Source organism: Betta splendens, chromosome 9, assembly GCF_900634795.4.
Source record: "Betta splendens chromosome 9, fBetSpl5.4, whole genome shotgun sequence".
In the NCBI taxonomy this organism is placed as follows: Eukaryota; Metazoa; Chordata; class Actinopteri; order Anabantiformes; family Osphronemidae; genus Betta; species Betta splendens.
The window spans coordinates 19,138,452-19,162,098 of NC_040889.2; the positions used below are offsets into that span (position 1 = coordinate 19,138,452).

The window sequence follows — 23,647 nt, forward strand, 5'->3', positions numbered from 1 at the left end:
CGTGTTCAGGCAGTGTGTCGGCTGTAGCGGCTCTCTGGTGTCAGCGGCCGGGCCGGGCGGCTAAAGGGGCTGAAGCCACTGAGTGGGCGACAGGCTGGGCCAGGACGGGATCTGCTTTCAGTCTGCTCACTCCAGCCCATTCACTCGCTTTCCTCCCACAGAATGGGGCCTTTGATGGAGGAGATATTTAGTTCTCAGGCGGCTGCTTTGGCACTGACTGAAGCTGGGGCTTATTTGAAAGGGAGCTTCCTGCCCCCGTTGCTCACTCACCCCCCCCCCTCCTGTAGCCGAGTGAAGCGCAACAGACAGACAGCCCCACAGCAGCCCACCCACACTAAATTAATTCTGACAAGGAACTTAAGATAACGTCAAAGCGCTGACTAATCGCGGGATTGGGTTTCTGTAAGTAAGGGAGCTGTGAAATGTGCCATCATATCTAATAAAAGACCTCCGCTTGCTCCGGTTCTCCCTCAGCGGTGATGAAGGTTGAGGAGGGAGGGGGGTGTGGGGGGGGCACGGCTGTGGTGTCAACTGTCTAGCTAGACCGGTGTGGAAAACAATTAGATTTCATTTCAGCAGTAAGCGTGTGTGTGTGTGTGTGTGTGTGTGTGTGTGTGTGTGTGTGTGTGTGTGTGTGTGTGTGTGTGTGTGTGTGTGTGTGTGTGTGTGCGCGTGCGTGTGTGTGTGCGTGTGTGTGTGTGTGTGTGTGTGTGTGTGGCAGGGTAAGATGAAGATGATTGACATGTTTGTCAAGAGGCCTAAAGAATCCTCTCCTTCAAATTTCCTCTTTTCTCATTCTCAGTCTTTTGTGGAGTCCTCCTGTGCGAGTTTTGTCATTACGGGTTCGCCCATTGTCGTCCCGCCACATAAAGCTGAATGGTTTTATTTACCGTGGCTCCTCTGTTTTCCACCCATTTCTACTTTCCTCTCCTCCAATTCTCCTCCTGTCGGCTTCCTCCGCCGTCTGAGCCGCTGGCGGTGGAAGTCATCAGGTTGGGAGCTAATCCCGCCAAGTTGATTAGGCTGCAGGTAGCTCTTACACCGGCGGGCAAAAGGTCGCAGCATCGTGGAGAGCCGGATGGACTCCTTGACACAGACCATCGACATTGACTTTATAACTTACAGCACAAGGCTCTAAGGAGGCGTAATTGAAAGGCGAGAGTAAAGAAAAGAAAATTACCAGAGGAAGAGTTTTGAGGAGGAGAAAATGAAAAGGGGGGAGTGGGGGAGAGAAGAGTGGCGGCGGCGGGGCCCGGAGACGCCTCTGAAGGAGCACAGGCTGTAGCTGTGGCCATTAGAGCTCATTGTTTCCTTCAGTGAAGGTGAGAGGAACGTGACAGGGAGTGGGCCCAGACAGCGGCACCGCCTCAAAGCCGCCCCCCTCGCTGTCTCGCCCCGTGCGCCCACGTGGGCGTGCGTCCAGAGTCCAGGCGCCGCCGCGAGCTGAAGGCGGACGTCCGAGGAGGCGCTCCACCCGACGACGCGGCCCGACGGGCCATTCTGCGTCTTTAACGAACTTCAGCGAGTGGGTGAAAAGTGAGCCACAGATGGAGGCTCATTTCAGACCTGCTGTGTGTGTGCGAAGTCCCGGGGTGAAGCCCAGAACAAACATCTATATTTATGACGCACTATAAAGACGCACACCATGCTGCCGCTTCATCTACAGGGAGATGTCACCGGAAACATAGTTTTCATCCGTCGATTTTTTTTATTCTTCATTTTCTCTATTTATTTATAACATTTCGACGACGTTTCTACCGAAGACAGTCTCTTTGTCAAAGCTGTGCCTGTTCATTTGGCAAACAGCGCCAGCAGCTATCCAGAACCATGCTGGTGATGTTTGGGCTTTGTTTTACAGCCTGTGAGCTTTAGGCTAGCACAGTTAAGACTCGCTACAATCACACAATCTGGCACTAGTGGGTACCAGGTGAGCGCGGAGGCACGGTGACACGCAGCACGCGGCCAAAGCGCCTCTAATGCCTGCTAATAAATGGGTTAATGGTGCCGCGGTGCCGTGTAAAGCATGGCGTGGCATTAAATCAGTCCAAACGCACATAAATTACCCACTTTATGGTCGGGTTTCTGTCAGTCAGCAAGTCGGTGTCAAGAGATTAAAGTAAGATGCATCATCTGGGCGCCGCCACAGGAAGCGAGGGGAGGGTGAGGAAGACGAGGAAGACGAGCAGCAGCAGCGGTCTAGAGGACGACGCTTGGCACCGCGTCTATAACGTTTTATCCCCTCGTGTTCTCCCCCCCTCTGAAATGAAAGTGTGTCAGATTGAACGGTAATTTAATGTGTTGCCATTGAAAGACATCTGGATGTGTTCATGGCCCAGGAGCAAGCAGGAGGCACTTTATAGACCTGTGGTGGAGGAAGAGCAGTCTGAGGGGGAAGCTATCGCCCCGGCTCGCTTTCGCGTGCGCCGGCTCGCACCTACGCGCTCACGGCGACGATGGGTCCGTTTCGTTTTCCGCTCGTTACTAATTTAAATACTTGATGAAGCTCTGGTCCTATAAAACCAAACATTATGAAATATTCTCATTGACCTCAGCCTTACTACTAAATGCACTATGTCACACAGACACACACATGCAGTTTTTGCACATGCATACAATAGCACTGTTTACAACAGCTAACATGTTTAATTATGCAAATATATAGGCACACACACACACACACACACACACACACACACACACACACACACACGCATTGATTTGCATGGAAATGACTGAACATGTCGAGCCCAAAGATGTCATTTCTAATCTATCATATTAAAGGCGAGACGGAATAGCTGATGCAGTCTGTTAAAATCAAAAGATCTGTGTGTGTGTGTGTGCGTGTGCGCGCATCAAGGGAAGGAGTAAGACGTGAGACAGCGAGAAGCATGTGTCTCAGATGCCTGCTGATGCCTGTAACGCCACTTCACACCAGATGCTGAGCACACACTCACACACTTGATATAGCGATGTCTGTGTTCATTACTGTTGATGCTCCTGTATCTGTCTCCTCACGACGCAGACTCTGAATGAAAGTGAGGGGAAGCCAAACACGATGCACCGTGTATTATGTGTTATGTGTATTTGTAGGAATTCTAAGGGAGGGTTTTTAGTATCATTCACGTAGCGTGTGTTCAAATGACTGTGGAGCATTTAGGCACTCAGTAGTTCTCGCTGTGTCAAATCTACCTTTTAACATGGAAACTCCTTTTAATTTGCAGCAGATTTGGTTCAAGTGCTTTGTTGTCATTGATCTTGCTGGGTTTACGCCTGTGACCCCCCTGACTAACCCCTACTCTACTGTATGTGTCTGCCTCACATTCAGCATTGAACAGCAGCTGAAGGAGCTGCAGGCCAAACTGGGAGATGTCCACACGGGGGAGCGTCCACTCAGCCCGTCGGACTTCTTCCACTTGTTCAACGTCAGGGCTCACGCCAGTGTCAGACCTGTGACCACTGGACACCAGGAGCTCATGGACTTCCTCAGAGCTTTGGTACCGTACCACGTGTTTGCAACACGAGTGATGCTACATTTATAACATTGGTTTTTAAATATACTTCAGTTTCAGGTTTGTTGATCACTAATATCTGCGTTCCTCTTCTGTATTCAGCAACACTATCTGAGATCAGAGGAGGAGGGGAAGGAGCAGGCAACACTTCAGCTCCTTGTGGATGTATCTGTCCAGTGTGGCGTCTGCTTTCCTTGCTCCTCATCCTCTCCTCTTCATCCTCAGCAGACTTCAGTGCATGCAGCCAAAGATGATTCTTCATTAGAGGTAATGGGCTATTTTTGATTGAGCACAGCATCCTACAGTATTGGTATTTAAGCTGAGTTGGTTCATTTAAAGCAAGCAGCTGAAACGAAAGCTAGCTTAGCAACACATACCCACACTCATTTCATATTTCATTAATTCCTTTAGGTCCTGGAGGCCTGGGATAATGTGCGTGTTCAGCTGCGTCGCCACCTGCTGGACCGGCTGTCTTCCTGCAGCCCTGATAAAAATATTTCCTCTTTGTCCATTTCTGAACGAGTTCAATGTCTGCAACAGCTATTATTTCTTTACACAGAGTCTGAAGCGCTCACATATTACCAGGTGTGGAAAAACAATCAAATTCAATCTTTAATGATCACATGAATTTAAAAAAAGTAATAGTTTGATACAGAAGTATATTTACAATGATCTGTTGCTGTGTTTTATCCATTCAGAGCCTCAGGAGCAAGTCTGTGCAGGCTCTCATTCACTCAGCACTGAGCTGCAGCCCGGGTGCTGAGACTGGATTTGACAGACTGGCACTGGCTTTTGGCGCAGTGGTCCCAGCCCTGTCCCAAGCCATCGCGGAGGAGCTCCACGTCCTCACCAGGCTGGCCGAATCCCACACCGTGCTGGGTTTCCTCAACGCCGCCTACCTCAGCACCGTGGCCCGAGAGCTGACCTCTCTGGTGGAGAGGGAGCGTGAGGCGGCCCTGAGGGACAACACCACAGTCAGCAGCAAGATCAAAAAGTACTCGGCCCGGTCCCGAGCAGCTGTGGGTGAGACTGAGATTTAATCCTTCTGTTCATTCTGCTTTTTTAAAGTTCATCTACTGTAGATGTGCCTCCATGTTGTTCTTTGTCTTTGGTGTCTGCCATCTTGCCTATTGGGGCCCATTGTCTTTAGCATTGCGTGCAGTTATTGGAGCTAGTGCCAAGGCTCTGCAAGTGGCATTTCCACTGTACTTTCCTTCTTGTTACCAGCAAAAAGGGCCAAGGCTCGTTTAGAAATGACTTCTCAACTGTTTCCCATTTACTTTATCTATGACTGTGATGAGTTATGATCCCAAGAGAGGTCTAGTCCAACTCATTAATATTACAAGGTAAGAGCAGTAGCACTCACAGTACAAACAGATCTGTAACTTTCCTCTTATTTTAGAGCAAGCTGTAAGAACCTGTATATGTGCAGCTACAGTATGAGAACAGCATGGGGTTAGAGGGGGAGGAGCATAACAGGAAACATTATGATGACGTCCTCCTCACTAATGCAGGACGTGTCACTGCTGTGGAGCAGTCAGAACAGACTTCTGATGCCTAATTGCTCCCGTATTGTCTCATTCGCGTCGCCGCTTGCTGGGGGTAAAGGCACGCAGTGGAAAAAATGTAAACTCTGTGAGCCATTGTTTACTTTTTCAAAAATTGTGCACATGTCAGGCTCCCCGCGGGACGGGGGGAAGAGTGCTTTTACATCTACCATTCTTCGATAAACACGCCAGCAGCCTCGCTTCTGTTTCTCCCCTCCCTCTCTCCGTCTCTCTCCCCCCCTTTTTTTTTTCCTTTCTTTTTCCCCGTCTCCCCCTCTGTTTTTTTTTTTTTTTACTTTCCCTCTCCTTAAACGTGAGATGAGAGGAGGCAGCCAGGATAATTGGCCACGCGTCAGTTGGGCTGTTTGATCACGTAACGCGGCGGAGGCTACACACCTACGTGCCGCTCAACAAACCGTCAAATGTAGCACCGGAGGCAGAACACGGCTCCAAAGGGAGCGGGGGACCCGTGCTGTGTAATGATGGTAAAATGGAGCAGTTTTGACTGTGCTGCTTAGACGTGCGCGCGCATGTGCGTGTGTGTGTTCTACTATCAGCTGCAACAGCTTTAAGGGCTACAAGTGGGATTACAATTTTGTGTTGTTCATTTCATTTTTTTAAGCCGCCCTCCCAAAATAAAAAACCAAACATAAAAAAAGCTCAGCGACCCACAATCCACCACCCAAACGCCCGTGGCTCCTGAAGAGCCAAAGCCTGCACATTAATACATAATCTGCTTTCACACTTTACTGTCTATACTGTATGCTACACCCATAATTGTCAAAACAATTATAGCAGTGGAAAAAAAATGCAATTCTATTTTCATTAGCACCCAGTGACTCCTTAAATCTCCCCCTCCTTCCCTGCTGGGTTATTGTTTATTTCTGTAGTAGAGACAGCCAGAGATATACAGTATTTTGATAAGAGCCAAGCCTGGGAGTGTGCGCGGGTTCCCGGGGGAGCAGCGCTGTCGGTAGCATCAGCCACTGTCAAACCACTGAACCGTTTAACAGCGTTCACGGAGAGACCTGCCTCCTCTTTTAACCCCACCGACTCAAAGGCAGGCTCTAGCATTGTACCCAGACAGATGTGAAGGATCTCAGCCCCCCTTTTTTTCCCCTTCCCTTCCTTTCTTTACTTCCTCTCTCCTGCGTCCACTTCTCCCTCTCTCTGTTTCATTTCTTGTCTTTTTCCATTTTCCTGTAGTTTTTCCGAGTGTAATGGGGTGAGCAGTGAGACTGGGGAGTTTGCTAGACAGGTTGGCTGGTCAGGAACAATACAGGCTTTAGACCTTACTGACACACCTCACTGAGTCTGCAGGTGTGTGTGTGTGTGTGTGTGTGTGTGTGTGTGTGTGTGTGTGTGTGTGTGTGTGTGTGTGTGTGTGTGTGTGTGTGTGTGTGTGGCTAGATATTTGGCTAGTTTTAGCCAAATAAAGCAGATATTATACAGTTTCTGTGCATGTAAGTATATGTTGTGATTATACAAAATGAATGGACATTAGTCCTGGTTATAGTATTTTAATATTATTAATTTCATATTTATATAGCAACTATCCCACCATTTCTCTCTAAACCTTCATGCCTAACTCTTGCAATAGCACAGTGCTAAACGATGCACCCACTGAGGAACCCGTTTTTATTTTTCCAACTTTTTCTCCTACATTCGCGTGTTCGCAGCTCACACAAGCCCAGCGCGTGCATTTGCCGTTTCATTCACCTTTGAACACCTGTCATGAGCACATCTGCCCCGTTCGCCTCGGAGACGCGTGCGAGCGCTCTATAATTGCGAGCGTACTCGGAAAATTGTGTCATCAAGAGTCATTTAATTCCTCCCGTCAAAAAAAAACAACAACCGAAAACCCGGATCATTAAATTTCCGTATGGCGTCACCCATTTGCATGCGCATACAGTAACATGAGCGATCTATGTTGTTGCAGCACATCAAACAGCTTTTCCCCGCGCATGCACGCGTTATTCCCCAACAATCGACCGCTGGGGTGAAGCCGAGGTTATGAAATTCTGTTCAAACACTTTGCAACATTGTGATAGGCCTGCTTTAAATTCCTCTTCCACTAATTTCCCCACATGACTCCGTCGGCAGCTCCCTATAGATAAAAACGGATTGAGTTAGAACATGTATAGTAAGCACATTCACCCCCGCTGCACTCAACCCCCCCTCACCCTTTCTGCCTCTTTGAACTCTTTCTCAGAGAAAGCACGGCAGCCTATTCAGTGGGGAGTGGAGTTCTGTAGTGACGTGCGATAGCGAGGCTAAGGCTCTGACTGGCATTGGAGGTGCTTGTGGGGATTGAGGCTACTTGGGAATGGCGTTTGTTAATATTTAATAAGAGCAGCTCCTCACTAGATCATATCTCTGCCTGAGTTTATACACACTGTCAGCCAGGGACGTGCACCTGCATGCTGCCATGTAGTTATTGGCTGGGTGGTGGTGGTGGTGGTGGTGGTGGGAGGTGTCTGTGTGGGTCTCCGCGTGCACGTGGACGATGCTTTTTCTTTATTTTGCTGCCTTTCTGTCCCTGTTGACAACGAGCCCTTGTTTAAAGAACTTACCACACAGAGCGTGTGGTTGTTTACTAATCTTAATGTTCATCATGGCTCCAGTGAAATCGCAGAAAAGAATATGTTTCGTGGCCCTTGAGGATGCGTATTATACTTGCCATTTATCCACCCCCCAATCCCGCGAGCGGTCACAATGGCCTTTGTGTGGCACACTTGAAAAGCTCAAGGATATGAACATTTCTATTGAGGAAGCGCAGACAAAAATGGCTGGCTTATTGAGAGCAGCCAGCACTTTGTGATGAGCAGCGAGCGCGATTCGCCAAAGGCTTGAAAACAATAATGGGAACAAGGGCACTAAACAAGTGGGTTTTAATGAAACGCTCCCATCAAGACAATACTTCCCTCCGTGTTCTCCAACCAGGCTGCACAGTTCAAGTGCACAGAGGAAGCCGGAGGAATCTTAACCCCCCATCACTCTGTCACTGCAGCATTCCCCGCACGGTGCGAGAAACAAAGGCACGAGGACGGAAAGTCTAAACAAATGGCAACAAAATGCCTCGATGGCAGCTGCATTTCCTCTAGATAGGAGAGCCTAATTGAGATATCAAACATGGCTGCTCTCCTCTTTCTGTGAAGGGGGGGTGGCCTATGTGGCCCGGTTGAACGGCACTCGGGGAAACCGGCCGCACGACACCAGAGTGTAGGTGGCTGGTGTGTGTGTGCACATGTCACACAGCGAACTGGGGACCTCAGCAGGAGGCCTCCCATAATAAGGCTGTCTGTGAGAGCAGTGGGCCGCGACTGACGGAGGGGACCCCGGCTGTCACGGGTCCTAGCGGGCGGCCCGCCACGGCACATCCGTCCACGCCAATGCACACGCTGCACGTCCACGGACGCGGCCCTGAGGCTCCCACTCCACCCTGCTGTGGCACGAACGCAGGGAAAAGTCACCGAAACTCACAGAAACTCCACCACTCGACGGCCGTTGTATCACCTCTCATTCTGTAGGGTGAGTTTGATGAGAGTGAAACAGTAAATGGAGCTGCACACATGCATGGATATGGTGCATCAGGTCATTGTGATACTTCAGTCAGCGGGTTTGGTGGCTGTACAGGTCTGATGACTAAAGAGTGACCCTACAGGCCTAAAAGCAAGTCTGAAAATGACTGGCGTTCGTTGACTCGACTGACTGCATCGACGCTAATGGCCGTTCACAACAAGAGTAAGAATGATTGGAACTAAAAAGATCATCCCTCTGTGTCAGCTCTGATATGTTTTGAACGTAGCCTCTGGGAATGTGTTCTACAGTAGAATGACATCCTATCAGCCTAACAGTGTGGAGTCTTAATGAACATCTGACCTCAGCAAACATAGAAATTCCTTCCTCTCATCAACGGAATAGACTAAAGTCAGAGTGTGGCTTGATTGCTTGTCCTTGACCAGGGCGGGAATTCTGGATTGATGGCTTTACTGTGGTAACATCACACCAGTAAAACCAGTGCCTATAAACATCTCCATGTATTATTTATGGCTGTCAATTTCACAGTCCTTGGAGCATCATGCATGCCTGTGTTTTATTCTGTACCACTGGACAAGGAAGGGCTGTTTATTGCACCACAGACGTGTGATGCAGCTGCTGTTATTAGTCGAGTTTCCTTTATATCAGCACATATTATCTTTGTATTCATATTTGTAAATACTATAGCTAATATAAATACTATAAAGTCTTCTTGTACATTAGACCCATACTGTGTAAATATGTCAAAGGGTCCTTTACCTCTAGGAAAGTACACACAGAAATTCACAGTTTATTTTCATATTTAATATACATATAGACACCTTTTACATTTACAGTAAAACCAAATGCATCCGTAACCTGCTGAGGGTGTTGTGCAGCACAATACGCGCAGGACTCATCATCACATATTATGCTCGCTCGCTCGCTCTGAGAGCGGAGACCAGTCAGTCAGCGCCGCCGCAACTGTGTAAAGCGGCCTGCGACGCAGCCCCTCAACCCCTCCGACGGTCTGATCCACACTACAGACAAACGGAACGAGGGAACGAGAGGAAAATGAGGGACGGAGGATAAGAGGGGAAGCGATGCTGTGCTGGAGAGAAATTAAATCAGCGGCTAAATTATTGCATGATTGACCATTCCCCAAAGACTTGGGCATCATTTGGTAGAAAGTGTCTAATAATTGGTTTTCGGCCATGTCAGACACATGCAATTCCCCCTACTAATGGCTCTGTTAGGGGGAACCGGGCCTCCTGGGTCAGAGAAGGACGCAAAGTAGCCAGACGCCAAAAAAGCCCCGCGTCCTTCTCCGTTTTTTTTTTTTTTCCTTCTTCCTCCCTGCAGATAAATGAGCGAATGACAGAGAACGAGAGAGGAAAAGGGAGAGAAGGCGAGAACGGCGGAGTGTGTGTCTGTGAGCGAAGAGGAAATGAAGTGGCAATAAGTGCAGCCAAAGGGGAGATGCTCTTCACCGTGAGTTTAATACATCAGACTGGGGATTTGGCAGCCCGCCACACAGCAATTGTTTACCTTTTTGCTCACTGGCTGCATCTGTTCTGTTTTGTAAACGGCACTAAACTATTCGCCCGTAAACACCGGAATCAATAACAACTGCTGAGGGAATTCCCTTATCCCGCCCCTCCCTCTGATTCCCTCCCTCACTTCCCCATGTTTTCATCCCTAACCACCACCCTTTTCTTTCCCCTGGATCGCATCCTGCCTCCACTCCCCCCCCCCCCCTGCCAGTCAGGAGCAGTGTGTGTGAGGGAGAGAGAGAGAGAGAGAGAAAGGAAAGTATGCTGCGGAGCTGATTGTGAAACCCACAGGAGAGACAGACAAGGAGAAGACTGATGGCTCGCCAAAAATACCTGCTCCGCTTGTGTTTTTTTTTCCCCCTTCTCGCTCCCCTTTTGTTACATTGTTGTCGCTGTTAAAAGCTACAAGCCGCGGCCGGCCACTGCAGTCCCCGCCGAGTCGGGCGCACTATCACTTTCCACGGCTCCGGCCTCAGACTGGGCGGCGCTTATCAATAAGGAATCCGGCCGCCCATCGATTTTGTGCGGCGTGATGTCACGCGGAGGCGCTCATATCATTTGGCCCCCCCTTCCCCTCGCCAGCCCCCCCCTCATTGATTCTCACTGCGCTGACCTTTGGTTGAACTCTTCTGTCTGCCGGTGCCCTTCCTCCTTCCACTCAATGAGACAAGCTATGCACTATGCTATATGACACACCTGGGTGCTTTTAAGCACACCCTCTCCATCAACTGACTATGAGAGCCTCCATTTGGCCTCACTGTTGTGACAAAGGTATAATGAGGTTTAGATGGCTGTGTACTAGACTGCTATGGCTGTAAGGCTATTAGGCTTGGGAGGCGACTATAAATACCTATATAGCCGGGACGGCAGAGCTCGATGAGAGGCTGAGGGGGAACGCTACTAAACATCAAGGTCATGTGTGACTACTTAGAGTGTGACTTAGTGAGCAGCTAAACCAGTCATAGGGTCACAGGTGGAGGGAATAAATAGAATGAATAGCGAGGAAGGAGAGATAGAGGTGATGTGTAGACGAGCCGGTGCTCCAGATGACGTAGGGGGTTAATGGCCGCTACAATATGCTCGGATGAAGGGGGAACGGAGGCGGGGCGGGCTGGACCTCTTCATGCATCCAATAGCTCTCCCTTAAATTCGTCCTTGTCTCACCCGACTGTTTGTCTCGAGTTGCTGACAGCCGGAGTCTGCGCCCGCGTTTAGGCACGGAGAGCTGTGCCGGCGACATCAAAAATGGTCATTATCGGCGGTGGTGCGCGCGAGACGGGGGGGGCGGGGGCCGCGCGTGGGAGTCAGCCGGGTCACGCATGTACACATGCAGCGGGAGGCAGCCTCTCCAGCGGGCTCCCACCGGACCCCATTACAGAGGAGCGGTGGAGGCATGGCGCTTAATTACACACACACACACACGCACGCACGCAGGCGCCAACACACGGCCAGCGACTACACCGCCACGCGCACGCAATTCCATACATGCGTGAACACACGCGTGCGCGCGCAAACAGACTTCGGGTCAGAATTTATTCCGCGGTGACCACGCGGTCTGGTTGTGGAGCGCGGCAATTATCCCGGCAAGACTGACATGTGCAAATGTGTGTGAAAGCGTCGACAAATCAAGTTATTCATAATGACCTGCATCATGAGCGTGCGTGCGTGTGTGTGTGTGTGTGTGTGTGTATGTGTGTGTGTGTGTGTGTGAAATCCCCCCCCACAAACACCCGTGTAAACATGCGCGAGTGCCTGCACACGCAGCGAGTCAAGCCTCATGCATGATTAAACCAGCCCGTCCCCGGGGACGGTGTGTTGTCATATTGTCAGATTTTGTTTAACAATATGGCAAAATTACATTAGGGTCCAGAAGCAATAATGTTACAATTATTGGAAAAGGGCCCCCGTCTTCTTTCTTCCTCCTCTCGACGCTCAATCATCTCGGTGCTTTTCAGAGTTAAGGCTAATACTGAGCTCATCCATTCCCAAATGCCGCCGCAGTGGAGGAGTTCATTTAAGCGGACACACAAAAGTATTTGTGCATGTGTCTGCGCGTATGGCAACGCATCTCCCAGCCGCCCATTCTCCAGCTTAATGCGGAACATCCCCCGGGTGATGGCTTTGGCAGCCTCCGAAATGGGAAATCCATATTTGCCGAGGGGGTCATTGGCGGGTTAGGGGGGGAAAAAAGTTTTGTGCCGAGAGAGGGAAGGATGTGCGTGTGCGACTTCTCAGGGAGCAAAGTTTTGCATATTTTTTTTTCCACTGCCTCTTTGTGTTTGCTGTGTATTGGGAAAACATGAATGGGTCGATATTTATAAGAGGTGTCGTGCAAGGCTAGACTTTAGGGGGGGGGGGGGTGTTTTCTGGTGAGTGCATGTAGGTCGGGTTGAAATCCTATTTTCATGAAATTGTTTATTCCTTTACTGAACTGTAAACCGTGCAATTCTCTCTCTCTCTCTTCGCTCTGTCAGTAAAAGCCTCCCGAGCATATTCACTGCCTTTCTTCTTCTCTGCCCTCAGCGCCGGTGGAGCCGCCCGCGAGTAACAGGAGCTTCAGTTTGACCTCCCACCAGCTGAAGGCGTTGACCCAGCTGGCCTGCACCCTGCTGGGGCTGGAGAGCCACGTGAAGGAGCTGGTCACCAACGTGAACTCCATCGACTGCACAGGGGACGCGCCCTGTGTAAAAGGTACCAGCGCGTCTCGCTTCCATACGTGGATTTGAATTGAACTTTTAATTTGAAATGAACGGAAAACAACCAGCCTCGGAATCTCCAAAACGCTGCTCCCGCGGGCACCAGCGGCTGGCGCTCACATAAACACGTCGTTCCTGTTGGTCCTGAAGAAACGTGTTACTTTAGCTGCGAACTATCTTGGCCGTTACATAAACCTTTACTATCTGCTTTTTTCTCCGCTCTTCCCCTTCAAACCGCCGCTGCAGAGATGTTAAATGAAAGCTTTTGGTGCATAGAGTAATTTCCATAAAGGTTACATTTACAAAAACAAGACTTGCAGAAAGGCTCAATTTACAGAGAGGTAAACAGCCTTTAAAGGGCAGTTATCCAAATCATTAATTCCAGGCAATCAAACGGCTTAATTACCAGAAATTCATCAGATGGGCTTAAAGGTCAAAAAGTGATGCGCCTGCTGCTCCCTCTTTCTTCCATTCCGTGCGGTCTTGTTCGCCTAAATTGCCTTGCCTGGGGTCTCACTCTTCGCCTTCTGATTAGGAGTCTGTGGCCTTGATGTTCACGCTTTTTAATTGCAGCCCGACCCAACATCCTGTACACTTGTCTTCACTCATCTTCCTGCACGCGCCCCACAAATCCACGCGCTCTGCCCTCGTGGAGCCGCTCGGCACGTTGCCGAGGCTGAAGCCTGGGCTCGACTCGAATCGAAGGATCGCATGAAAGCGTCTTATCAGTGATATTCACAGGTCCCTCCAGCAGCCACGGCAGTCATTGATGTGCGCATGAACATGTGTTAATTGTCGTGCAGGCATCTTGAAAAAGCGCAGAGCGCATTCTGATGGGATGACAGGTCCCAAGACGTCCGCTGCGGAAACACTTCCCCGCACTCCAGAGGTGAGTCGCTGCACGTCCAGCTTCCTCTGCTTGACCCCGTGTCAACGTTTGTATCGTCCTAAAACAGCCGTGTGCGACTCAGCCTTATTATCAAGTTCTATCATCGCAGAGACACAAGCGTGAAATAACACATTCTGCCATTAACTGGCTGCTGTCTCACCTCGTCTTTCCAGGCCCACGCTGTGGAGTTCGACTGGAGGTCAGCGTTCCGGGGTCTCGCCCCGCACATGCAGCACTGTGTTAAAGTGGTGCTGGATGATGTTTGTGCCAAGAGCCTGCAGCAGGAAGAGGACTCGCACTCGGCGGGACGCGCATCCATCGCCCTGAGCCCGACGGCCGGACGCGCTTCCAGCCCCCGACTCAGAGAGGACTCCTTTTACGCCGTCTCCGAGCGGGAGACTCCCAAAATGATAGCTAAGGTAGCGTACTCTCATATATATACGACGTCTGTCCGTACACATTCTACGGACGATAAAATAAACCAGCGCTTTAAGATGCGGTGTGTGTCCAGTGGTCAATAGAGAGACAGAAGGACAGCAATGGTAGAAGGTTTAGGACATGTAAAGAAGGGAAGGAGGGCAGAGGGCAGGATAGAGAGGGGATAGTGTGGAAGAAGAGATGAATGAGGAGGGCCTGGGAAATGGCAGGAGAGGCGAAGGAGACACCGGAGATTGGCTGCTCTCTGGAGGAAGACCAGGATCTGACCTGAGACCAGGCTTTGGGTGCAGCTCTGCTGAATGTTCCCACTTAACATGAAAGAATCCGGCCGTTCCTCCCGCTGCTTCATAAACTACCTTAAACTAAATAGTTCCCCTCCGAATCTAAGCTCTGCAAACTGTTCAGACCTCACCCCCCTCCCTCCTCCACACCCCGCCCTTCCACCCTGTCAGCGTTCCTTATTGCTAACGAGTGTCAGAATTTGTCTGCGCTCAGGACCTGTACAACGTATTTATGTGTAGGTCAACGCTTCAAAGATGAGAGCCTTTCAGCCCAAAGGTTATACATGCATGCATTTGCATTGAATAACACCGAGCCAGACACATTCGCAAGACAAGACAAGATCATAAGATATCACTGTATATATATTTATTTATTTATTTATTTATTTATATATACCCCCCCCCCCCCTCATTTTTTTGATACATGCTCCAGCGTTTGAGCGAGAGAGAAAATTACTATACAAGTCCAAAGCATGAAATATGGCCGGTTCAAAGACATTATGATGGATCAATATTTAACACATTTATATTCATACGTTCGTACCTCAATCCCGACTTTTTTCACGCGAGCCCACTCTGCTGTCTCTATTACCATACATACGCAGGCTGTGATGATACTGTTCATCCATCAGAGGACTTCACGCGCCCGTGTTCTCGCCGTGGCGCTCGGGTGTGCGGCGAATGCCAAACGCGCCACGCTCAGGAGCTGGAGCTCACCCTCCCGTCGGAACCTGAGAGTGGACTGTGCTCGTTTTGAGCGGGGCCCGTTTACACCTTGATGACGGCTGTCCTTTTATAGCAACAGCAGTGCCTCCTCTGTCTCCAGTCTTTGCCGGGTTCCTCTCCACTCTTCTTCCACTCCGGCTGTAGTTGTTGTTGTTGTGTTGTAGTTGCTTAGTGCGTGCGTGCGTGCGTGTGATGCTCCTACGGGGTCTCTCCATCACTCTCGTGACGCCTGCCTCCGTCTCTCTCTGTCTCAAAGCTAAGCTCCTAATTACTACATGCAGTCAGATTATTGACTTAATTGTCCGAGTGCCCATTGTTCCCGGGCCTTTTAACCCCAAAGGAAGCTTTTATGGAGAAAACTGTGTAAAGAGATTGTGAGATTGTCAATTGTGTACACATGCCGGAGTCCTGATCTGACATATTGTCGAACCCCCCAGTCTGCCCGTACAGTACATCAAGTAATTGAGTGTGTGACCCGAGCAGCAAGGAATAGATGCTGGGATTGACTGATTGATTAAAGCAGGATAGAGTTTATGTTATATATATTATTTCCCCTCAGTGTGACCTTGCTTAGTAGCCTGAGGGAAAATGAGAAATGTGCTTTGTTTTACGAATCCACCTGACTCGTAACTCACACGCATAGCTGCATAAATTCACATTTAAACTCGCACGCGCCTCTCGGTGCCGTTAGGAGGCGCGTGAAGCCAAAGTGGCTTGATCAGGCAGAGTCCCGGCCCCTGGAGAAGCAAAGGTGCAGGCGGCCCTGTCCCCGAAGGCCTCGCTCTAGGACAAATGTGGATAAATTACTTAGGCCCAGCTTGCAGCTCTGGCACTTTGTAGAATAAGTAGGTCTGACTCGGCCCTCTCTCACCTTTGCCTGACCTTTTATTTCCTCCCTCTATCTGCGGGCTGTAACGTTTGTGTTTGAGTGTGGCTTAAAGACGTCTAAAGTACCATTCTATGTGTGGATGAATCTGTTTGACCCGATACCAGTTATGCACGTTCGGCTGCAGACTTTATGTGACCTTCGTGTATTAGTTTGCTTTTTTCCACAGTTGGTTTGCACAGAATCCCTCGCTTTCCCTTTTACGGACACGGTCTCCCTCTGGTGTGGAGATCATCGTCTCATCTGCCCGCTGTCTCCCTCCAGTTCTGTGGGTCGGTCCTGGCCCAGCTGGACGCCCTGCTGCCCCTGGCGGCGGCCTGCGGGGGCGGCGGCCTCGCCGAGGTGCAGTCGAGCTTCGTGGAGGCGTGCGGCAGGGCGGCGTTCGCCATGCTGGGCCGTCTGCAGGAGAGGGCCCTGGAGGTGCCGTCCTCCGCGCCGCTGAGGAACCTGCCGGCGCTGCTGTCCTCTTGTCTGTATGCGCACCAACGGCTGGAGCACTACCACGCCAGGCTGAAGGACTCAAACACCAGCGCCGCTAAAGTGTAAGCGGAGAGAACCTAGACATTCAAGTACCCTGGATTCATTCTTCCCTTTTAATACTCATCGATCGTTGTAAAAATCTATAAAATATCTAATAGTTGTGAAGGAAGAAAAAGGTTTGAGGTAAAAATAGAGAAACGAAAGTTGAAAAAAAAAGATTCGAAATGACTGACAGGTGGTAACGGCGCTCATTTTGTGTGTACATCTGGTGAGCTTTTATGCCCCAGACCTCCCTCTTGACCTCGGTTCTCTGCAGATCTCCTTTAAAGGCGCGCCCGGTGCCCTCTGTGCCCCGGTGGCCCAACCTCTGGCCGCGTGCACCCTCCACCTGCACTGCGCCCTCGCGCCTCATAAAGCACGTCCCTGCCCCTATGCCATTCGGTCACCCTGCATTTAAGCTCCCAGCACAGTTAAACTCCTGCCTGCGTCTGGAAAGTATCAAGGCCGGCGGGTTTAAAGGCTGCAGAACGTTGAGAATGAATCAGTCGACGTTTGTTGCAGCAGATTTTGCCTCGTTTGTGCTCAGTTCTGCATAGACAGTATAAGATCTTCTGATTAACTCTAAGGTGCGCTTCCTCCGTCCGTGCCCAGGCCTCTGACGCTGCTGCCTGTCCAGAAGTACCAAGACACGGCTGTGGCGCTGAAAGAGCAGCTCACCAGCTACTGCGTCCAGGTCTGTTTGACGTGCATTCTCCAGGACGCAGAGAGTCACCACTGGGCTGACCCCAAACCCTTCTACGAGGTAACGCTGTGAATGCTCCACTGCGACACTAGTCACGTCATGCTAAACATTAACACACAGCACATGTACTGTACAGTACGTTGGGTGTCTGCCGTTGGAAGAAGTCCGAACTCCAATGCCGCGTCTTTTAGTGTGTTAACTCTGAGAACTCGAGGAATCACTCTGGGGCTTTCTCGCGTCTTCTTTTCCCACAATGCACCTTTAACTCCCTCTAACCGAGCCGTCTGCTCTGAGCTCCCTGAGAACATCTGTGGCTTCCGCGCCGCCCCGGGGGCTCCAGGGATTCAGCCGTCTGAAGTTCAGTCTACGCTGGGACTAGAAGCAGCAGAGGGCCCCTGGAACGCCCTGCCTCCGTGCCCTCAGCCCAGTCTAAACCCTCCTGCGCTTTCGTACTTCACCGAACTTCTGCCTCTTTCCTGCCTTTGTTCCTGCCTCCTCTCTGGGTCACTGGTGTCAGTCAGACCTGCCGTGTGCAGGTGTGCGCTTTTGTTTAAGGCTGTGTGCATCGGTGCACATGAATGCACGTATGGATGCGTATGTCCATACTTTACCGTACAGTGTGTGTGGAGTTTGCACGTTCTCCCCGTGTTTGCGTGGGTTCTCTCCGGGTTCTCCGGCTTCCTCCCACAGTCCAAAGACGTGCATTAGGTTGATTGGCCTCTCTCCATTGCCCGTAGGTGTGAGTGTGTGAGTGGATGGTTGTTTGTCTATGTGTTGCCCTGCGATGGACTGGCGACCCGTCCAGGGTGTACCCTGCCTCTCGCCCGTAGCCAGCTGGGACCCCCGTGCACCCCCGTGACCCCGCACTAGGGAGTAAGCGGTTAAGAAAATGGATGGATGGATGGATGATTTTACATGCACATCTCTCAGCGCCAAGTGGTAAATTTCACGAGTTCATTCAATCCAAAGTCCTATTTTTCCCATAAGTAGTCTTTGTTTTTGCCATCATGGTACCGGTACATACCGGTTAAGTAGAGTTTCACCTAAATGAGCATGTGAAACCTTCCATCCACACTGTGACCGTTCTTGGTTTAGGTCCACAGGCAAAGGCTGGCCAGCAAACTGCAGACGCCGTGCTTCTCGTAAAGCAGCCAACCCTGAATGACTCGCTGCGGGGGAGGAGAGACGGGGAGAAAGGGGAGAATAAAACGTCGAGATGAATGAGAATGAAGAATAAAGTTGAAGACGGCACCGATATGAGGGCGTGAACAGGCCCGCGTCTCTGATCAGTTGACTTCTGCCTTCCCCCTCGTCTTTCTCACTCCCAGTACGGGAAAAGTTCCCCTTTCCTGCGGCTTCTCTCTCTTTCTCGGCCTTGCGCGCGTGCGTGTGCGCGGCCGTGTGTGCCGGTTGTGATGTGTTCAGTTCAGGGCTTTAAAGCAGCCTAAAATCCCAGTGGGGGAAGAAACCCAGGTGCAGAGTGCAGGTGGCGTGACCGCTGAGACATCCTGCTGTTGACAGACCTGTCTCTGTTTCCCCCTTTCTCCTCCTTCATGTTTTCACTCTCTCTTACTCTTTCATGGTTTTTGTCTCCTCTTCGCTGTGTTTTTTCTTTTTTCTTTTCACTGTCAATGTCCATGACACGATATCTTCATCTCTTCACCCCCCCCCCCACATCCAGGGCGAGCGCTGCTCCTTCTCGCTGCAGATGTGGTTCTACTTCCTGTGCGGGCTTCGCAGCGACCTGTGGGCGATCCTTCCAGCGCAGTCGGCCCGGGAGGTGCTCGGTCAGGTGCTGTCGGAGACGCTGCGGCTGCTGGTGCAGAGATACGCCAGGGCTCGTCCTTCGTACAACAGACACATGCAGATCAGGTACTTCATGGTGCGAACGACAAGAAAGAATGACGGTGATGACTGGAGAGGTTCTTTGGCTGCAGCGCACATGTTGTCTTAATGCACAGAGGTTCACCGTCTAGTCCGGACCTTGAAAAAACACTCGAGGAAAACAACTTCAACCACCGAGAGGTGGTTGCCGTGCGTAGGAAACATTAAAATGGAACATCTGCAGCTCTCAATTAAGAAGGTAAACTCACTCCTGAGTGATATTAAAAGCTGCTTTAGTAACAAGGTCAACAGAGGCCCGCGCGTTTGTTCTCACTGTTGGTGAAAAGCTGGTTCCACTCCACTCAGCTCTGATTGTGGGGTTAGTTTTCGCATCTAACTCGCACACAAACTCTTTGAAGGTTCAGGCCTTTTTTTTTTTTTTTTTTTTTTTTTGCCAAGCGATGACAGTAAACAGGTAAAACGGACTCACGGCGCGAGGATGAAAGAGCGACGAGGATGAAGCGCGGCGCACACGTGCGGCTCCGCATGATGTCAGAGCGGAGCCTGCTTTATGTTGCCCGGCGATGCCGTAAAGTCGCCCCGGCAGATGGTTCCTCCGAGTTCCCCGCGCGTGTGCTGAAGCGCTCACATGGGCTCACATGCTACCCGTTCGTCCCTCTGCGCGTCCAATAATGATCCGGGCCACGGGGAGGCGAGGATGAGGAGATGGGACATGATGGGTTGCTCTCCACAGCCTATTGAGGAGGCAGATTTATGGCTGCTTAAACCTAAAAGCACTGACTTTTATGGTGAAATCCAAAGCCAGCAGTACCTTTAACTTTCCAGTGATAAAATCACCGGGAGGCCCTGTTATCTAAGCGTGCGATGACACCGCTGTGACGTGACGCGATGGTGGACAGAGATGTTTACTGTCTTTAGCGTCTCTCTCTCTCTCTCTCTCTCTCTCTCTCTCTCTCTCTCTCTCTCTCTCTCTCTCTCTCTCTCTATCTTCTCACATACTCCCTCATTTCTCATCCTTTCTTCACCTTTTCCTCTGCGTCTCCTAGATGTGACATCACCTTGGTGCTGCTGTATGTGGAGCAGCTCGTGTGGAGTCTGTGTGAAAGTCCCGAGGCCTTGATCCGCCCCAGCGGTTCGTCGGCCGCTGTTATAATAACGGGCAAAACGGACTGGACGTATCAGATCCACTGCTTGTGCGAGCAGCTCCTGACGGTCCTCGTCATTGGCACGGCCCCCCTGTCTTTGCTGTATAGGTTAGTACTTTATGTTTGTGTTATGCACTACACTACAGCAAAGTTTCATACTGTGATCAGACAGTGTCTCACCCTCATTTACACAGGTGCAGATGAGAATCTCTCAAGTTTTGTCCCAATTTGTCTAGGATGTTTGTACTGAATCCTGCTCCACACGAGCCTGACGTCCCTGTATCACACTGGCTGAACGTCGTCGACCCTGACCTCTTCACTGAGCAGGCCATCGCGTATGTAAAACGCACCTTCACACAGTCGTATGAGTGACACATGTGCTCAGGACATCACAGTGCATGGTCGTAGTGCCCACTGTACAGGGGGCCATCTGTGAGCCACGGTCGCGTATGCACCCAGACGGACGCGACGCTCCGGGCTCAGAGTCATAATGTAATGCAGGTGCACGTTGGGAAAGAAAGAAAAAAAGCCCTGTTTCCTCTGATGCTGATTTTGTTTATGCTTACGTTTGATGGCGCGTAAGTAGTAGTAGCTGTGCTAGAGCCGGCGTGCATGTGTGTCCAGTTACCGGGCAGTCAATCACTTCCTGCCCTCAGCCCCCCCGCCTCCGCCCTCCGTCCTCTCATCTCCTTCACAGCCAGAGGTGATGTCATTGCGCGCTGACGGGGCACAAATCAAACTAACCTCCAATCTCCCGCCCCTTAAGTATTGGGGAGATGAAATTCGTTTGCCTTTCTGCTCCCACCTCCTGCACGGCGTGCGAGGGCTCCAGGGCCCTGCCGGTGGTTAGGGTGTGAGCCAGAGCCACTGGTTCTCATCCAGGGCTTCTCCTCCGCGGCCAAAGTATTTCCCCAGCTTATTAAGATGAAGCCCATTGTTATGGTTATTAAATAAAACAATAATAATATCACAAAGCACACACACATAAATCATTCACCATTACAAGCCATAAAAAAGCATCTGAAGTCATGTTTGTACACTTTTCTTCCTGCTTGTGTGTGTGTGTGTGTGTGTGTGTGTGTGTGTGTGTGTGTGTGTGTGTGTGTGTGTGTGTCTTGTTCTGTAAGCTGACCCCGCGCTATAGCCAAGTAGATTTATCAGAGCAGTTAAAATAGGATTTCTTCTGGATTTGCAGTTCCAGTGACATCATAAATTGTGCTGTCAGATCGAGGCGCAGTTTTCCTCCGTCAAGCAGCGGGGTGCACGCCGCGCCGGCTCTCTGGCTCAAATAGAATGCTTAATTTCTGCCCCCTGTTCAGCCTCCTGCCTCCCTCGCTTCCCCAGACAAACTCTGTCCGTCCCCTCCATTAGATTTTATTGAGATGTATAAAGTAACGTGCAGTCGGCGCGCTCCCACACTTGCAGACGCACACAGGCTCAGGCACGGGCAGCGGAGGGTGCGCACAAACACGCACGCGGTCCAAGGATACGGCTCATTACCCACAGCTGGCTGCAGCCTCTTGGTTATACAAAAGATGTAGGAGGGGGGTACTGCTGTATATTCATGTATTTGGCTGCCTCCCAAATGTTAATTTGCTTTTAGCCGGCCAAGATTAGAGCTAATTCCTTCCCGGTACGCACTGTAAGGAGGCAGGAGAGTGAAGGCATTTGCAGACTAAGCCCGTATGAGGAGTGAGTGACACCGGAGGAAGTCGTGGCGCAGACACTATTTCCTCGCAGGCTGTCACTTAGGGCGAATGTGACTCCCGTCTCCGCTGCTCGTCCCCGTCTCTTGCTAAATGGGCTGCTGTCCGCGCACTCACCTGACACTGCAGAACTGTCAGCGCTGTTTTTCCCCTCTCTCCGCTCCCAGAGACGGCCCCGCGGGCTGCGCGGCCTTCCGGTGTCAGCTGAGGCTGCTGACCTCTGACCCGGGACTCCATCCCAAGCTGCTGCTGCGAATGCTGCTGCACGGAGACTGTCACCTGCCCAGAGCACTCCTGGAAAACTCTCGTAAGTGTCCTGTTTAGCGCACGTTGGTGGGTGGTGCAGTGCAGGATCTTAGCCCAGATGGGGAACACATGACAGTCACCTAATTGAATTGTTTAATATTGCCCTTTTTTTATAGTCCTAGACTTCAGAGTCAGTTCTGCAGGGGCCACGTGTGGGACGATGTTTACCAGAGTCCAAATTAGTGCTCTAAGCAAGTTCTACAGACCTTAAATGAGCTCTATCCATTTTATGAACTTATCATCAGCATCTTTGCCATCATCATCATTTTCACCTTGGTCATCATCATCACTAAATCAATAGAGCGCAGTAATAAACACTCAACAGGCCCAGACGGAGCACACGGGCTGACCTTTAAAGATTTTCCCTTCTTTCTTCTCTCCTCCGCACCAGCAACAGTCTAACCTTTAAAGAGTGTTGTGCACTCGCACATTAATTCACATTATAGCGACCTCATTAATAACAACTCTCACTGTCTCGTTCGCTCGCCCGGCCCGAGTCTGGCTCAGGGGCCCCGCAATGCTTATCCCTGCATGTTGCTGTAAATCAAGGGCGGAAGCGCTGACTCCGGCGCGTTATCACGGTGACGGCCTAATTAACCGCGAAGCGGACCGGAGGAGCGGCTTGGCTGAGCACCTACACCCCCTCAACCGCGCTCCCCCCCCGCCGCTATTTCTCAGTGGCAATGTGAAAATGCACTTATTTCAACTGAACCCCCTTTACGTTTAACAATGTCTGCTAGTCAGATTGCGCACACGCGCACATCAGTTTAATTATCATCACTCAGTCTGCTTCCAGGTTCACTGATTCCAAGCGAGGGCCTTTCCGACCGGCTCACGAGGTCTGGAAGATTAACAGGTTTCCGTTTTGGCTCCCTTGGAGACGGACAGTGAGGGGAAATAAGACGAGGAAGAGAAACGGAGGCGGAAACCCAGACACGTTGGAAATATTACATTCTGCCGCAGCAGTAGATGTGCCATCATCTGTTTTCCCCGAGTCTTCAGATGCTCCTTAATGGAATCATTATTAAAAGCCACCTTGTTAACCTGCCATGGTCTCCAGCAACCCGGGTGGAAATTAATGTTAGCCTCCCCCCCGCCCGTTTTTCTCGACGCGTTCCAGCCACAGCAGTGATCTGCAGAACACCCTGTCCTCAAGGACCAATTACCAGACGGGCTGAGAACAAGACGCCGCTGTAACCCACATTATAGTCAGCTTGACCACATTTAAAAGTGTGAGAGCGCCAGGCCCCTCGCGGGGACTCGATCCGCTCCTCTCTTGGACCTCGGTCCAGGCTTCATGGCTGCCCTCCACCGTCTCACCGGTGCCGCCGCAGCGCAGCGGCTAATTTGGGCCCCGTCGTTTTGAAATAGCCCGGCGT

General features: G+C 50.8%; 1 protein-coding gene across 5 annotated transcripts in view; it reads left to right on the forward strand.

Moving 5' to 3' along the window:
• The window catches only part of kiaa0825 (KIAA0825 ortholog), an 86,486-nt gene that overhangs the window by 5,796 nt on the left and 57,043 nt on the right, over window positions 1–23,647 (forward strand). For all 5 annotated transcript variants that reach the window (XR_003786961.3, XR_005898169.2, XM_029162638.3 and 2 more), the window contains exons 3-15: window positions 3,326–3,494; window positions 3,612–3,776; window positions 3,921–4,094; window positions 4,208–4,532; window positions 12,652–12,819; window positions 13,628–13,713; window positions 13,887–14,132; window positions 16,309–16,586; window positions 17,176–17,326; window positions 18,948–19,138; window positions 20,158–20,364; window positions 20,493–20,591; window positions 22,130–22,269. Coding sequence is in view for 3 of the 5 variants with exons in the window: in XM_029162638.3 (XP_029018471.1) it covers window positions 3,326–3,494; window positions 3,612–3,776; window positions 3,921–4,094; window positions 4,208–4,532; window positions 12,652–12,819; window positions 13,628–13,713; window positions 13,887–14,132; window positions 16,309–16,586; window positions 17,176–17,326; window positions 18,948–19,138; window positions 20,158–20,364; window positions 20,493–20,591; window positions 22,130–22,269 (2,399 nt within the window). In the remaining 2 variants the exon portion in view is untranslated. The remainder of the gene's footprint in view (window positions 1–3,325; window positions 3,495–3,611; window positions 3,777–3,920; window positions 4,095–4,207; window positions 4,533–12,651; window positions 12,820–13,627; window positions 13,714–13,886; window positions 14,133–16,308; window positions 16,587–17,175; window positions 17,327–18,947; window positions 19,139–20,157; window positions 20,365–20,492; window positions 20,592–22,129; window positions 22,270–23,647) is intronic.